The sequence below is a fragment of the Cryptotermes secundus genome, unplaced genomic scaffold (genome assembly GCF_002891405.2).
Source record: "Cryptotermes secundus unplaced genomic scaffold, Csec_1.0 scaffold49, whole genome shotgun sequence".
Classification (NCBI taxonomy): Eukaryota; Metazoa; Arthropoda; class Insecta; order Blattodea; family Kalotermitidae; genus Cryptotermes; species Cryptotermes secundus.
Genome location: NW_019744106.1, coordinates 3238046 through 3256742, shown reverse-complemented (window position 1 = coordinate 3256742; position 18697 = coordinate 3238046). Strand labels below are relative to the sequence as shown.

The 18697-nt window shown below is 39.5% G+C and overlaps 1 protein-coding gene across 1 annotated transcript in view; it reads left to right on the top strand.

Annotated features, from left to right (window-relative positions):
* LOC111874363 (potassium voltage-gated channel subfamily KQT member 4) overlaps positions 1-18697 on the top strand; it is a 1139978-nt gene that overhangs the window by 1045959 nt on the left and 75322 nt on the right. Inside the window, exon 11 of the mRNA XM_033755418.1 lies at positions 11376-11554. Coding sequence (XP_033611309.1) covers positions 11376-11554 — 179 coding nt within the window. The remainder of the gene's footprint in view (positions 1-11375; positions 11555-18697) is intronic.

Here is an 18697-nt window from a genome sequence, read left to right as displayed (position 1 = left end):
GTGCCCCAGTGAGTCGGGTGTGAGAGCGCTGGAGGGCCGAGGCAGTCGTGCCCGGCGCAGCCTGCCGATGCCTCCGAAGACCGAGCGCTGGCGACGAAGCCTGCTGGCTGAAGTTGCTTGATGCGGCTAGCTCGTAGACTGATGATGAACTGAAGTGAACTGAATTAAACTGGATGGAACTGCATAACTCTGCTCTTTTATACGCTGGTCGGTGGGGCGGAGCCAAACTCGAAAGTGAGGAGCAAGAATTGATTGGCTAGCGCGCGTAATGGTGTAGACGCGGGCTATCGCCGAGCGTAGTATAAATGCGATCGTTTGAAGCAATCTGATTGGTTAGCGCGCGTGATGGTGAAAAGTGATGTGAAGAGCGAGCGTTGCAAAAATGCGTGATAATGTGGGATGTTCCCACAAAGTTATTTAACTGAAGAGAAGTGGTGCATAAAAGTGTGTCCTGTTGCATCATGCCTTCAGCAATGCTTGTGCACACTTGAGAAATGCTCTATCAGCAGTACAGTTCCTGAAAATTATGTTGTTGTATAACATACTGAATAAATAGTAACTGAAAATAACTCATAGAAATGCTTGTACTGCCCTTAGGCACCTCAGTTTGGGAACTGCGAGACTAATGTATAACAGTAACGCTGGTTAACATTCCATCACAAATCATTTATAATGTACATGTACGAGTATTTCATGACGTTCAGGTTAGCCCAACAATTTCTCAGTCAGGAGAGTGACTGGGGTTACTGGCTAGACATCTGGGGAGTCAAGTTTCAATTTCCAGTAGGGGCAGTGATTTTTATCTCCACAGTATTCAGACGTGTCTGGGGTCCATCCAGTCTCCTACCCAGTGGGTATTGGGGTCAATTTTCCAGGGGTAAAGTGGGCAGTGAGTGAAGTTGATAAATCATCTTCATGTAGTGCCAAGGTTAAGAAAGCCTGAAGGTGTACTTTCATTCTTGTGGATGTCTTCATGACTTTCCTAATTAAAGACAGGGACAGCTTTATCTGTGGAGGAACTAAAATGAAACTAAGGACTAGTAGTAAATTACTAAAATTTATCTCCTTAAAGCATTTATATAGATTATAAATTATTTTTGGAGCTTCACATTCTCTTCTTGTTCCTTAAGGACAAGTTTGACCGTTATAATACTGAAAAATTCTAAATGAGTCACCAAACAAATTGACTCTGGACTTATATTAAAGCATATGGTTCAGATGTGGGTTAGAACATCAGTTATCCTGACTAATTTTTTGTGTTTTCTCTCAGTCCCTTCAAGTCAATGCCAGGATAATACCATAAATTAGGTCATGATCATTTTCTTCCTCATCCCTCCCAATTCATTAATTTTGCCATGCAGTCTGAGCTGACAGTGATGTTAACTGAACCATTCTCACTTACTCCATGGTTCTGTGACCCTCTAAGGTCCTCGGAACCTTTTATGTCAGATGCCCCTTTGCCTCTCTTATTTATCTCATTTCCATCTCTTCATTTTCAGCTGTGATAAATCATAAATAAATTAGGTGACCTCTCTGTAATGGCAAACATTTAGATCAGGCTATCGATGCGCTATCAATCTACTAAACCTCTTCTTCTTCCTCCAGTTCTCTTGTTTTGTATTGAATCAGCTGTATGCATTATGGGGGATATATGTCATAGCATATGCTAACTATGTATGCATCAGGCCATGGCTGTAGGTAGGTTTGCTGCTCGATTAGGTGTCCCAAGACAGTTCATTCAAGTATGTGTCACCATTGAAAAGAGAAAAACAATGATTTTCTTCTAGTCCTCTGGTTGTATTGTCACATGACCTGATTTCTAGATCAGTATTCATGACTGTCCCTCCACATATTTTATTCTGGATTTGTCGTTTTTGGACTTATCTTGAGAAACCACAGATGGCTCCATCTGCCTAAGGTAGTCTTCTTCAGTTAGCTGCAAATATATACTGCTTGACCAGTGGTCTAGGTCCTAAGAGGGAGGAAAGCAAGTGAACTTGATGTTTCCAAATGTTGTTCTCATCTACCTGAAAAGAACACACATTTATCACACAAAATATACACACCTGTGCAGAAAGATCTGCACTACAATTTGAGGAAAAAATTTTGTTCTTCCTGGTGGTTACCTACATTTCACATCTGTAGATTCTTTCACTTCCATGCTTGATTCAGTTGTGATGTTCAGATAAGTTCTGTCTCCATGGTTACTAAGGAAATTTATAAATGATATGTACTTATTGTCATTGTGGACCCTGTGCCATTCATGCTGGAGGAAAGAAATTTCATGAACTACAACCTATGCATGTAACAGTAAAATGAACATTTTCCAAGTTTTGCTTTGTAAACTGAGCAACTTCTGTATTTGTACTGATCAGCTATCATTTTCATTTTTGGAGATTGAGAGACACTGTGAATTATATACCACGTACCAAAATGTTTAATATTAGAAGCAACATCTTTTAGTGGGAGATCATTACGGCATTTTCAATAGGCAGTTGTTGGTCGTAGAATTCAGACTCCCATTTGCATATGCCATATTGTATATAATCCACTGCATGGACCACTAGGTCTGTGGGCTGTGTCAGACTGGTGACACAGAAGTGAGAGTAGCAAACATATTGTCAGCAATTCCTAGAGCCGAAATGTGTTTTTAAAAGTTTCCTCCTTGTCTTTTTGAAGTACATCCAGAAACTTTCTAAAGGTTCAGTGCCACTACATTCGTGGTATAGGTAAAGCTATCCCTGCAACAGGCCATGGAAGCCAATAGGGTTGTGAGGCGTTGAGGCTTCCACATTTTCTAGAGAGTCGGCTCTAAGATGGCGGTAGGGTTGTCAGCCTTATGTGTAGGTCGCCCAGTGCCATAGTGAGGCTGGAAGGATTAGGTCAAGTGAAGAATTCAGTTACCTAATCGGAAATCGATCTCGCGACCTACAGGCTTGTAGCATAGTGCCAAGTATTAATACCAAATATTAATTCTATGTTTTTCTTCTGTCTCATGCTGCACTCTGCAATGAATATATTAAGTATTATTCGGTTACTGGCTGAACGTTTGAAGCAGGACGCAAGAATTTATTCAAGATATCCGAAAATATCGAACATAACGAGCAGTTGATCGCATTTCTCTCACTGCAGCTTCACTTCAATTTCCTGAAGTTCCTAAATAATCAGAATTTTTAATGATAACTTCGTTTATATTTTAAAACATGACTCATTATTTTCGAAAGTAAATTTTCTAAGCATAATCGCATAGTTGTTTTAGAGTTACCTGACAGATCAGCTTCAACCTCTCCTGGTGCTACAGCCAGCCATTGTAGAAACTTTAATCAAGCTTATTACGTTTCTAATAAAAAATGCATCAAGCACGTTTACACGAAATGCAGTTATTCAGTTCGTACCCATCGTCCTGTTTTTTATTTACACGAAGGTTCTCCCTTATTCATTGTATCCAATTCGGAATATTTATAATGGTATTTTTTTAATAAATATATTTATTTATTTTAATAAATTTACTTATTATGTAATTATTATGCTACAAGCCGGAAGATCGCGGGTTCAAGTCCCGGTGAGGTCATTGGATTTTTTCAATTGACCTAATCCTTCCAGCCGCACTATGGCCCGGGGGTTCACTCAGTCTCTAACAGAAATGAGTACCAGGAATTAATTAAATAATTTTCGTGAGGAGTAAAGCGCGGCCAGCGCGTAAGGCTGACAACCTTACCGCCATCTTTGAGCCGATTGTCTAGATAATGTGGGACCCTCAACGTCTCACAACCCAATGGGCCTTTACGGCCTGGTACAGGGATAACTTTGCTTACTTTTACTTTATGTAATCATTAAAGAATGATTATCGGTTCCGTGTAAATACAGGTAAGTTTATAGTTAACTGCAGTGAATTTCTCTAATCTTCTATCGACTTCCGCTTTTGTCGCCCAGTATAAGCAGTGAATGGAGAGGATGGGACTTTTAGCTGCATGCTCTGAACTTTGTACCGTTATCAAGATTAAAGTAATGATATCTTGATATGTCATAAATCAGTGCTGATCGAGGCAGAGTCAGTCTCCGAAACGTTACAAATTCACTTATTGTCAACACTGTCCTTCTATCGTGAAGACTTCCTTGCATTTAACCACATAATTTTTTTAATTCGCTTAGTGGGGGTGGAGTACAACTGGGTCCCTCGGCACGGCGGCCACTGATTGGCCTATTGTAGCCAGCCCCGGGTGATTATGATGATGGAGAATTTGGTGGAATGAAGATTGGCAGGGGAAACCGAAGTAGTCGGAGAAAACCCGCCCCAGCGCCACTTTGTCCACCACAAATCCCACTTGACCAGACCCGAGATCGAACCTGGGCCGCCGCGGTGGGAAGCCAGTGACTAACCGCTTGAGCTATGGCGCGGCCTTTAACCACATAAGTTACGTAATTAGTAAAGAAGGTACTTATTTTCGAACAAAATTTTAAGTCGTTTTGTGAAATGTTAAATTTTAAATGCATAGTTCCATTGCGTGTAAGAAGAAATGAATCATCGCAACTATTGAATTTCTGGTTCACAGCTTCGGAACTTCTAGTAAGGTTCCTACTCACATAATGTGTTAAAGTGCTGAATATTTTAAGCGTAACCCTTTGAAACCTAAATATCATCTACATATAATTCAAAATCCACTTCCTACCTTATAGGAAAAACATTGCGAAGACGAACCAAAATTAACAGCTCTTTATCCCGAGAACCATATGAAACACGTAATTACAATCCGGCAGATTTTGCGTCTTTTTAAAGTTAAATCGTGTGATATTTATAGTATCGATGATGATTTAAAGGGTTAAGAATTAAGATCTGCAGTATGTCTACATAGCACAATCCCTTTGGTGCCTGCATGCAAATATGGGAATAATGGTACAGTTTCCAGTGCTTCTGTCATACATTTGTGTGTTTGCATCCACTTCTGAGCACCATATATCGGCCTGTTATGTACGGAAACTAATTCCATCTCAGGTATGTATAGATTTGTGTGACATAGGTTTTCTGGGTGTACTGTTACCCCTTACTACCAGTTGAAAAGACGTTGCACATATACATTGTAGAATTTCTTTTCAGGATTGTAAGAAATATTGAAGTAAATAGGTAGACTGTCAGAAATGATTGTTGGCTCGAATGCTAGTATGAATGATTCAGAATATTTTATATTGTTTATTCACGTTACTGTTTAAAAAATGGGTCATGCTTATGAGTGTTGTGGCACTTGTTTCCTGTGTGTATTGGAAGTATATGCACTTCATTCATATCTTATGTATTATAACTGATTTGATCAAGGCGTTACCAGGTAACAGGTCTGTAAACACGGTCCAGCATGGAACAGTTGACGAGGCTGTTTTTTTGCTAAGTCATCCGCACCACTCCCAATGCTGATATCGGACCAATCAACTCGTATTCTGACACGTGACACGTGTTTTCTTTGTGGTCTGCGCCATGCAACAATAGAGGGGCTGAGTTTTCTGTGTGGAGTCCGTGCCGAGAGGATATAAGAGAATACGGGAATAGGAATTAACTTCACTTGATTTCCGAAGTTCCAAGGGAACAGCAGTGTGGCCAGAAGAAGTATTAGACTTAGTGTCTTACGTTACATGTGCTCTAGTATATCGATATAGGAGTGTGTAATTTAGCGAGACTTTAACAGTTCCTGTGTTAAAAATCCGTTGCCAGAAAACGGATAGTGAAGACTAGTAGAAATAAAGTGAGAAGATTAGTGTGGAGTGATTGTAAATTGTGTAAATCAATAGTAGTTTAATAATTATTTGTAGATACGTCCTGTAGGTGGTTAATAATTCCAAATACCAATCCGAACCACGTCTTTAGTCACAATACACATGACAATATAAATAGTTCTGTGACTTCCTCTGTAGTTTTTTCATAGAGCGCCAGCGTCGGTTACGTACATCGACGCCTCCCGATTGCAAGGTACAACTGTCTCTAACGCCAGTGGGCAGTGTGGGAGATATATATGAGTCTCATATACTGTAAATTTAAATCATAATTTTAAAAGTTCTTGCTATTTCCTGCATATATGGGAACTGGTGGTTTTGATGGGTTAACTAATAAACTGAGATATATCAGCGTCTGGAGGATGCTGAAGGAAGACTTCAGTATAGTATGCTTCCTACTACACAGTTTGTTGTAATGACTACACATCTAAGATGTCTGTAATTTCTAAATTGTAAGGGCTTGGATTCTTCCCAGAGTCTATATTGGCATGGAAAGAAAAGCGGTAGACTGTACGATTTATTTCCCATTGCAGAGCTTTAGCCCTTATTGCTACTGGTGTCATAAAGGAAAAATACATTTTATTCTTCAGTAGTATAGGAAAGAGCAGCAGTTCAGAAATCTCAGTGGATACAATATGTCTCTCTTTTTTTTTTTTTTTGCAGAAGTAGGAAGTGTGGTTCTGTGTGGGTGTGAAACTTAGTCTCTGACATTGAGGGAGGAACATAGACTGAGGGTGTTTGAGAACAGGGTGTTGAGAATATTTGGACCGAAGAGAGATGAAGTGACAGGAGGTTTGAGGAAACTGCATAATGAGGAGCTTCATAACTTGTACTCTTCTCCAAGTATAATTAGAATGATCAACTCAAGGAAGATGAGGTTATCAGAGCATGTAGCACGAATGGGGAGAAGAGGAATGCATATAGGATATTGATGGGAAAGCCAGAAGGAAAGAGACCACTGGGAAGACCAAGGCGTAGGTGGGTGGACAATATTAAAATGGATCTTAGAGAGATAGGATGGGATGGTATTGATTGGATTGATCTGGCTCAGGATATGGACCAGTGGAGGGCTCTTGTGAACACGGTAATGAACCTTCGGGTTCCATAAAATTCTGGGAAATTTTTGAGTAGCTGCAGAATTGGCAGCTCCTCCAGAAGGGTTCAGCTCCATGTGTAAGTAAGGAAGTTATGGAGAAATTCAGAATCTTGAAGATACACTAAATGCACACTCAAAATATTCCCAAGATATTGCGGTTTTTATGAATCACTATGATCAACCGTAAACAGGCTGACACAACTGACTCAGCGTTGCAAGTCTTATTTCGTAGGATGAAAATGTGGCTGTACTTGCGCAGCAATCAGATGTCTTCCTTGCTACGGAGAGCCGGCGTCCCATTATGGGCCGAAAATCTCATTTCTACTCCCTGCATTCTATTTACGTGTATATATTTTCACGTGTAACGTGGTACGCGTGACGAAAATAACGGGTTCTAGTTCGGATGATTGGATTTATTGACACTTCGTTTACACTCTCTCTCTCTTAATTACAATTAATACAGCTCTAACGCTGATTTATACACGCTCCAGTTCTCAGTTGCACACTCACTAGGATTGTCCGTTTTCACTACCCGTATCCTGGCAACGGATTTTATAAGAGTCTCACTTGTCCCTTCAAATCACACATGAAGCTTTCTTTTCACAACCTGTTTCGTTGCTTCCCTTATTCTGCAACTTCAAACACAATTTAATTCGTCTGCTCCCAAGCTCATGTCCCGGCAGGCTGGTGTCTCGAAACTCTACTCGACCTCTCAAATGAACTTTGCACGGACCAAACAGAAAACAGCCCTTCTGTTGTTGGGAAGACATGTTTACCGTGTCGTTGCCTAGCAATAAACGCCTATTCTCTGACTTCTCTATTCCGGCTTTCTGGAATCATGTCACAATTATATTGTGTTTATAAGTAACTAGTGTTCTTTTCATTTTTAATGTTTCTTAAAAAAATATTTTCTTCCAAATGCTTCATGTACAGATCATGAAACTTAAATAGAAATTGATCATGTGATTATCGAATAGACAGGAACGTGTATAATAAATTATGTATTCCCTGACTGAAGTGCGTAACAAGTAGTTATTTTTATTAAGGGCAGAAAATCTGTGTTGTAACAAAATAAATGTTATTTCATTGTGTGTAGTGTATACTAAATGGAGATTTAGCGACAATCTCCTTGGCTTCTTTCGTTTTCCATCGTAAGGCCAGGTACCAGCATATCAAGGAGAGTCATAAGACATCCTCATTTAAGTTTAGTTTCTAAATCCAACTCTTTGCCATCCATACATTTGTGACATAAGAGTTATCGCTACCGAAGACAGTGACATGTACTATTTTCTCACCCAACTGGCAAAGCTGTTATTTGGGGTAACAGATCCCACCTCTACCTCCATTTATAATTACCACTGTTTGTCGTGCTTTGCATATGCTTCTTTAGGGCAGCCGCACACCAACTGCGTCAAGACAAGTATCAAAACATGAGACAAAAGATGCAGTCTTGCATCATTCGTGATTCGTCAGCATGAAGCTGACGTCAGCATCATGACTCAGACCGGTGTGCAGCGGTTTTCATAATCTCATTCCTTTCAACTGTACTCCTTTCTTTGCGTCATGTCGCAGACATCGTGTCTTGACTGTTACATGTCTTGACGCATGCTGGTGTGAGGCCTACCTTAGTCGTGTAAGAAAATGGCGTGTGTCATCGTAGCACATGGGACACGGTTAGGTAATAGGAGGGAGAGTTAGTAAATAGGTCACAAGTTGAAGCAATTCAGCTGTAATGGATGGAATATGTTTTCTATTTGTATCACTAGGTAGCAGCACAGTTTAGCTTCATGACAGTTTAGGTAGCAGACGCACATGCGCATGTTCAGAGGCTGGTTTCAGTATTTAAAATGGCGAGTTTTGTTATGCGTTTCTTGTGGGCAAAAGGACTTAATGCAAAAGATGTTCATAAAGAAATGTTTCCTGTTTACCTTGGGGAGTGTTTGTTCCGTAAAGCGATTCACGTCTGGATCGAGAAATTCTCTGAAGGATGTTCGAAAATTGCAGATGATGACCGAATTGGTGCAAAAGTGGCCGACAACAATCAAAAGGCTTCTGTGTTGCGGGTTTCGACTCACTGATAAAGCGATGGGACAAGTGTATCAATGTTGGTGAAAGATATATCGAGAAATAATGTTTCTTTCCGTGTCCGACTATCACATGTGTTACGTTTTATAACCATTGTTGATCTATTTATTGACTCTCTCTCGTGTAAGTGGCCGTTGTGGCTTGTACAGATAAAGGGCGGTTATAATAGTGGCGTGCTCTGGCGTTAAAATTGCCACATCTAGTTCAAGAGGGGCTTGGATTGCATGTTTACGTAGAAACTTCTATGCGCTAGTTAATGCTGCCATCATTGACTGTTATGGAAACGTAAATTTGCTCAACTCCTCTGAGCTACTTGGTGAATTTTCTCTGCGCCTGTATGAAAATGTGCGAGTATACAACAAGAAATTAGCAAACTTCTTAGTTAATATTAATGGAGCTAACCGGCTCCAGACATTGTAGATTATCCATAACTGGTTTATGAGTCCAATTTAGATTTTCTAATTCGTTTTGGAATTTAGTTTCCCTGGAAAGCCAGCTACTTGAATTACATATATGTTGGCCGTTCATCGGTGTTGACAGGAGATATAGTAGCCGCCGTCTTTAAGTGCCGAATGATATTAAAAGTTCAACCCATGTTGAATATAGGACTGAGGTAATTTTGGGCTGTTTACTGTCCAGAAAGTATTATTTGCGGCGAGATCTGCAGCCTCAGCAACTTATAATTTCTAAATGGTCCGCAAAATAAATAAATCGTCTGGTATCTCAGTCAACAGTAATAATTAAAAAAGGTAAAACTATTCCTGTAACAGACCGTGAAGACCCATAGGGGTGTGAGTGGTCAAGGCTCCCACATCTTCTAGACCAGTAGTTCTCAACCTTTGTCAGACCGCGGCCCGTTAAATTCTTTTCTATAAGACGAGGGCCTGGTGCCGGGAAGCTGCTTAGCGGTTGAGAAACACTGTTCTAGGCAGTCGACTCACACATGGCAGTAAGGTTGTCAGCCTTACGGGCCGGCCGCCCTTAACCCCCCCCCCAGGAAGATTCCTGGAACTCATTTCTCTTATAGGCTGAGTCGACCCCAGGGCCATAGTGCGACTGGAAGGACTAGGTCAATTAAAAAAAACGAATCACCTCATCGGGACTCGAACCCGCGACATTCCGGCTTGTAGCATAGTCCCTCCACCAGCTATGCTACCTCGGGTCATCATTAATAAAACCCGGAATGAAACCGTCATAGAACAGAACTAGATTTGCTGTTAATAACCTCACAAATTCCAACACTTGTGTTCTATGCTAGTGCACGAACTAGGCAGCTATGTAACTGACTTCATAACCTGGCTTAGTCGTTATGTAAATTTAATATCTGTTTCCTTACCTTATGTATTTTGACATCGCATTGCCTAAATAAAAATTACTTTAAACCTGGGTTCGGGCTCAACGTTAGAAGTATTGTTCGAAGCTAATATAATTATCGGCGATTAACAAAACGTGACTTAGTGTAATGCATAATGTAGAATGCAGAATTCATAACGCCATTGTTCGCAGTTTATTTAGCCGACTTGTTGCCGGTTTATAAATTACATTTCAAAGAACAATACATTACGCAAAAAATAGCTCAAACGCATAGTAATGCGCAGTATCCTATTGGTACAAGGTAAATTTGTCCCTGTGCTTAACTAAATAAACACTACACCATAAAGGCGAATGGGGGAGTGAGTGTATAGATCCACATTTTCTTGACCTCGGCACGCCCCTGCCGCTCTACCCCCGGGGAAAGCGCCCCCGGTACCTATTGGATAGGAGGTTGGGTGAACCCCAGAACCGGTCTGGAGGAAGTGAAGAGGAGAAAATTCTTGACCCTACCGGTCGTCCAGCCCGTAGCCAGTCGCTGTACCGATTGCGCTATCCCGGTGCACAATATCCCATTACAAAAAGAGATAAGTGAAACGGTTGATAAGATACATGGGAAAAGTAATTTGTCCCTGTATAAAATCAGCGAATTTGGTTAAGAATCAACGTCTTATCAGTACTTCTACAGACAAGGAAAGGTGATAGCTTGAATGTTCCAATATAAGCCTATACCAGCATCCTCAGCACTGAAATCTACGATGTAAATGGGCAGGTAATTATAAGTCACGTAACAACTTCATCGTATTTTGGCATAAATTTTATTAAAACTATAAATGTAAAACATGAGGCAGCATATTAATTTTTCCCGAAGTTTATTCATAGTTTCACATTTCATATTTTCCCCTAGGCGGCGCGTTGTCCTTATAATCAAAACGCTTGAAGAATTTTACCGCAGCAAATGGACTGGCCGTAGAGGCTCAGTCTCATGGCCACCAGTGTCACCTAACTTGACCGTAATGTCAATCATTATTATGGTGTAGCTATAATTTATACATGAGGATGTCTGTGCTCTAGTCGGGAGGAACAGTGTGCCTGACGTTGAATTCAGTCGTGTCTCTTCTAGCTTCAAACACAACGCGTCCTTCGTGTCCCGTTTGCCTACAATCCGAAGACACAAGAGCACGTCGCTACACTCGCCTTCACTCGCGAAAGGTGCTGGCAGCGGGTCTGCGGGGGGAGGCAGTGGGAGCGGCGGAGGGCCAAGGGGCTTCGCAGAACTCAACGCATCAGCTGAGAACTTAGGTTAGTGGAAAATCTGTATTTCATACCACAGCAAAGTGACATGTCCCCCCTCCCCCAAAAGGCATACTTTTGCAAACAAATTTAACTCAGCAGATAAAGAGAATATAACATTGTTTGCTGTGTTGTGTTGGTGTGAAACTTGATCTCTCACTCTAAAGGAAGAACAGAGGTTCAAAATTCTTGAGAAAAGGGTGCTGAGGAGCACATTCGGAGCGAAGAGAAGGGAACAGTACCAGGAGGACGAACAAATTAAGTTTTGAGGAGCTTTGTAAGTTGAGCTCTTCGAAAGATATCATTTGGTTTATGGACTGGAAATGTAGCACGTAGGGAGAGACAAGTGCACACACAGTATTGTCGGAAGACTTGAAGGGAAGAAACCGGTTAGGAGTATAGGCTAAGGTAGAAGACAAATATTGAAATGGATATTAAAGAAAACTGTGTGAGGTACGGGCTGGATTCGTCTGGCTGAAGACAAGGACCGGTCAGTCTTTTGTGAGCACTCTAATGAACCAAACACCGATCACAGTGACCGCGCAGCCTAAGTCATGAAATGTCTTCGCCCGCTCGAACACTGGGATCGTGGGTTCGAATCCCATTCAAGGCATGGATATTTGCGTTTATACTGTGTTTATGTGTAGGTAGAGGCCTTGCGCCGGGCTGATCCCCCGCCCAAGGAATCGTACCGTCTGTCTAAGATTAAGAAACTCAAGTGAATCGAAGCGTGTCACGGATGCCCTAAGCTCCAAGTGGGAACAATAGGACTTGATAGATAACGAACCTAATTATATATGGTGGTTTGTTATGAAGAGTAAAAATCGCATAATCTTTTGAAGCAGGGTGTCGGAAGTTTCTTCTTAGTAAAATGCCTCCCGCTGTTTGAATATAATTTTTATGTTCATCTGCAGGAAGGACATAGCTCTCTGTGAAGTAAGCCTCGCTCTTCTTTGCGTTCACTACTGCGCAATCGCATCCTCTTGAGACCCAAGCATAGAGGATGGTATCCTGGACAATAAGGATATGGAAATGACATGAAAATTGTTAGCCTTTAAAGCATTAATTTCGTGTAAATAATATTTAAGAATTCAGTCCCTACCTCACAGAAAACGTACTGTGGCCTCATTATAAAGATCAGGCAGTTAATAATGTATAGGGAAACAGTATTTATTCACTACTGGAATCGTAGGAAACTTATGAATACACTCTGTGAGGAAAATGCAGCATACTTATTTCAGATCAGGTGGTACGTACGCTGAACACCTGTTATCCAGAGAAGTGAACATATTGACATTTCCCCTGTCATTTCATTATATTTCCCTCATCCCACAGTTCTTCAGTTTCAACGTCTTCTCATTCTACTTACTTCTACTTTGATTGTTATTTTTCGACCCCGTTTTTTGTCCTTCCTTTTATTTTCTTCTCCTTCCTCTCTTTATCGTTCCTTTCTTTGTAACACTGATGTATTAATAGTGGCAGAAAATTGCTGTTGTGTAGACTGACATATCAGTGCTCTGCGGCATTCAGGAAGTGCAATTGATTACAAATAGTTTCGTAGCCCGCAGAATTGAGCTTTCTGAATCCTAAATGGTCACAGCATGAGCTGATTCATGTTTCATTCTGTTCTGTCTTATTTGTGTAATTCGGTGCTTAAAGTGTAACGTATTTGCAAAAGTACGCATCTTAGATGCTTAATTTAGGAGTGATATAAATCTTGGGTGTAAAAATACACTTTGTAATTACACATATTTGGAGGCTGCACAATTCTCAACCTGCGTGTTGCAGCGACGCAGTAATTTAAGACAGCAATTCTGAACCAGGGGTACACGCACTAGCAGATATGTAAAACGTCGTAAGAGGGTACGTGGCTTATATTTAACACATTGTCAGACACAGAACGACGGACTTAAAAAGCTTCTTGGCTCTCTTTTTGTAACTTTTACTGCGCGTGAAATGAATTAAATTTGTTATAATAAAAGAAGTGCTATATCTTATGTTTTTCCGCATGACATCAGGTAAACTGAGATAAAAATTAAATTGTCATTCATAAGACGGCGAGTGAAGTTTCACTCTGATGGTGACGGTCGAAGAAGTTCAGAAACGCTGTTTTAAAACTTGAGATCATTAGCATAATATCTGTGTGGTTGATAACCATTAATTGGAGACGTATATAGAATTTCACCTGTCTACTACAGCTGCTAAATGCTGTTATATTACATCGGACAATATCATGTGTACATGTTCCTTAGGGGTAGGATAACGCAGAGTGGACCTGCCCCCCCCCCCCGAGTTGGTGTTATCCAACCGCACAGATATCGTGAGACATATCTACACAGTGTTAGCTTCCCAGACAGCTGCATATATAGAGCACTCGTACGTGCAATTTTATACTCTGAAATAACCGCATAATATAATGAGCTTTTAATTTTACAGTCAAATTACTGCTAATACTTTTATTGTTGTAAATGAAATGTAACATAATGTGGAAGCTTAAAAAGTCTTCATTACTTTGCCTCTCCTGGTACAAGACACCTTGAAGAAGGCAGTTTCAACTACTCGCAACATTTTATTGATAAAACCAAGGGCCAGTTTAAATCTTCCGGTGTATAAAGCTTCGATTTACAAGACATAATTGATTTGTGCTGGATATTACACAACAGGAAGTGACGAAACAGGATGCAATGTCCGGTAAGTTTATGTTTACTTTGAAGTGAATTTTCAGTACGAACTTTACTTGAATTTATTTCATTTTGTAATCTAATTATCTTGAACTCTGCCTTTTCTCATGAGCGTCGGAAGAGAGGTGTATGAATTTTCATAAATATTTCAACGACCTCTGAGCGGAAGGTCAGTGAATCAGTACCCATGATGCACTTTACCACAATACACTGCTACATGTCCACCCATTAATGGCATGTGAGCTTCATTGGCATTTACTTCAGCTATAAGTCTTAACTTTATGTCACAAATTCAGGGCGAATTGAAATATTTCTTATTTTCATTTCATCGTATGTTTGACTCTCTGTCAATCTGAATTGTATTTTATGGTCGGTATGATGTTCTTTCATCATTGCACTGACACGCCTTATCGAATTGCCGCAAGGGGAGGTACAATCGATTGAAAGGGGCACGCTGCAAAGTCCGGTGTATTAATTCAAAGGCATATAAGTGTTCTTTACCACGGTTATATTTCATTGGAATAAACCTGGAGGCCATGGAAATTCGCTTGAAGTGTTTCGCCACAGGAAATAGTAACCGTTGCGGATAACCGATGGTTTTGAGAGAAATTATCACTCAATTCCTTAGCACTTTCACGTTAAATTTCCACATGTTATACATCTGGAAATAATTTTAAATTTATGCAAATATTGAGTTACTGTATGTATTGTATGTAATTTATTCCTATTATTGATATAGATCTCTGAATTTATATGAATTCAATTGAAAATACTGTAAAACAACTTTCAACAAAAGTATTAAATTTCAATTTAACCAGCAGTGTAGTTTCTAAAAAATCAATGCTATTGTAGCGTATATGCTCTACGCGCNCTATTATTGCGGGCGCGTATTGTGTTTAAAGTGTTGTTGCCTGGCAACGCGTTCATCAAATACGCTACAATATTATTATAGAAATAAATATATTTATAAATTTCTGTTGAAATGTAAAACGTCTACTGCAGGAAAATGCCCATAACAAACCCAGTCTATGGAGTGATAGCTATTCCTATGTCTTTATATTGGTCTGAATGTTGAACGTTACCAAAACAATAAAACAATATTAGAGACGCAGAAGTGTTTTTCCTCACAGCAGTCGAAGGCTACAGAGTGATGGGACATGAACATATATAGATATGGAGGAGAACTGAAAAATAATAGATAACAATGCTGTAATAACAATTTTCAACATATATTTTCAGAAAACTGAGGAAGAATATCTTAAAATCGAATCCGAACGCTGCTTTATCGATACAAACGGAAAAGGAAATTTTCACCTGAGGACTGAAGTGTACTATAACTTTAATAACAGTTTTAACCCAACTAAAGAGGATCTCAAACAGAATACACACATACATCTTTCTCATATTCTAGCACAGTACATTACATTTAAATTAATTATCACATTTGTACTTTGTCTTCAAATATTTGACCTCACGATAGATATACAGTTGATAATGGTTGTGAACAAGGGGCCCGTGTTCTATTACAATGTCATGGCCTGACATTTCAGATGATTAATGGTTAAGTGTTTAAACCACGTGAAGTTTGCCCACAAATTGGATCGAAATACATAATGGAGAAAAATAAAAATAGTTTTGTTAATGGCATCGTAAGAACCATAAGCGTGTCCTGTGTCCCTCAGCCAAGATTTCCGAGGAACTAACAGAAAAAGAAACTGCACGCGGAGCAGGACCAGTAACATAAGCACCACCATTTGAAAAGGAAAAAAACTTTTGACGAAGATGATGATGATGATGATGATGATGATGATGATGATGATGCATCTGGACAGACCGTAATCTTATCAGAGTGCCGCTCGGGACGAACGCATTTAAAGCAGGAGCGGTGGTAGAACGAATATCTTAAGAAAAGATAACGAACAGCACAAGAAGAAGAAGAGTCACAGATAGGACGGCGAGAACGACTGCAGACGTTGCAAGTACAGGCCTAGAAAAGAAAGAAAGGTGATACACTGTTAGGTTGTTCCAGGCAACAGCCTAAGGAGAGAGCAATGTGACGTGACGCCTGAAAGCAAGAATAGTTGAGTCAGGTCAAAGTTTATTTCCTAGGCAATGAGTATTAACAGAGCATGTTCCCATGACAACGGTTTTCCATGGGACTATTATATTGTATATGCATTTCCATGGAAACACTCGACTAGGCATAGAGGTTACTGCGGAACTGGAGGTTTTTCCGTGGAAATGCATGCTTAGGCAGACAGTTACCGGAGATACGAAATACAGAACTCTTCGAGGCGGTGTCTATTTGTTTACATATTGTGATCTATAAACAATCAAGCATTGAAAATTCTTGAATCACACTCTTGATTCATAATGTCACATTAAAAGATAGAATTTCGACAGGATGCTTTTCAGGTTTCTGATGTTAATACAGAATGAATTTCTTGAACTGAAATCCGGAATTAGAGAAACATATACACCGTACCATGTATGTCCCCACGAAGAATGTGGACGTTACATGGAACATTGTTTTGGAACTGATAACATATTATATAAATACATACATACATACACACACACACACACACACACACACACACAGCTACGCTGTTGGTATCGAGACCCTCTAGTTTCGATGTACGTGTAAAATGCAGTAATATGATCAGATATATTTTAGCTCTCCATTGAAACACAGAATTAAAATATAAATGATAATTTATAAAAGTGTAAGGTATTTATTTAATGTAATTGAGTTTGTTGCTGTTATGTCATAAGCCGCGATTCATAATTACACAATCCGCTGAAATGAACCACGTTACTATATTCACGCCTATTTGTATTCTTCTGTCTTATATGGTGATATAGTCCCCTACAACTTAACGGTGATACTACAAATGTAACGACACTAACACATAACTGGAGGGCCGCGCCGTAGTTCAAGCGGTTAGTCGCTGGCTTCCCACTGCGGCGGTCCGGGTTCGATCCCGGGGTCTGGTCAAGTGGGATTTTTGCTGGACAAAGTGGCGCTGGGGCAGGTTTTCTCCGAGTACTTCGGTTTCCCGTGCCAATCTTCATTCCACCAATTGCTCCACAATCACCCTCACCTATCATCTGGGGCTGGTACAATAGGCCAGAAGTGGCCGCAGTACAAGGGACTTAGTCCCACCCCACTAGCAATAAAAAAGACACACAACTGGAGAATAAAAAAATATCTAAACCTATTCATGACAAAACTTTCAGATGTGTGATAATATTTCGTAAATAATAAGGCAACAATGGATCTCACAGGCGTAATATTATTACATTAAAAGAATCTCTTATCTCTAACCTTAAATTAAGCATATTTTTGGCACGAGGAATATAAACGCCATTATAAAATATTTTACTATACTAAATCCATGACATATTCGGAATTATATTTAGTGTTAAATGACATTAATTCAGTAACGTGTTAAAATATGTTTGTGTTGCCTTTTAAAATAAGAAACATATTTACATACAATAATAACAGAATTCTTGAGTATGTTACTTAGTATCAGTACGATAGTAATATTGTATTTCAGCACCCTGTTGCATTGATGTATCACTCTGCACATTCACTTCCGTCTTTAATGCAACGCTGTCCACAATCTCTCCTTCATTTAAATAACATTAAAATCACAATCAACTGCTAACATGTTTCGGCCTTACTTGGTCATCCTCAGGCAAATGTTTATTTTTCGAAACCGCCACACTACAGTAGTTCTTGAGTCAAATATTTCGACGCTATTGAATTTCCGTCGTTCACACTAAAATACATATCTTTGAGAACCTAACGCTTTTTCATTTTCCGTACTATTTCCTTCTTGCGGCGTCCGTGTTTTTTGTTGTTGTTTTATTTATCACTGTGAATATCGGAATGGTGTTGTTATTGTTGTTATTACTATGTGCCCCCTACAACGTATGTTTCCACTGAGAATGGTCAAGTAAGGCCGAAACATGTAGCAATCTATTGTGATTTTAATGTTATTTAAAATTAAGGAGAGATTATTAACAGAGTTGCATCAAAGATGGAAGTGAATGTATAGAGCAGTAGGACAGTATGCTGTCGAAATTACATGACATCAATTCATCATTCGATATATCGCGTAATTTCTTGGTAGCATAACATTACTCTTATTAATTTGAATCTGATAAAGTAACCTTCAAGTAACCTACATATTCTAATTTATATTTTAGTAGAACACAACTGTAATAGCAATGAAGAAAATATGCAATGTTAGAGTTTAATTGTATTTGGTATTTCAGCACTCTCTAAACTTCTATTCGATATCGATATAAACATTTCTGCTATTTATATATAATTCAATATCAATTTAAAGTTTTATGCAACTTTAAGATTAAAAAATATAAAAGAAATTTTAAGTATAAATACTATACTACAAATTTTAGATTGTTTTGTGGCGAAACATTACCAGCCTGTTCTGATACA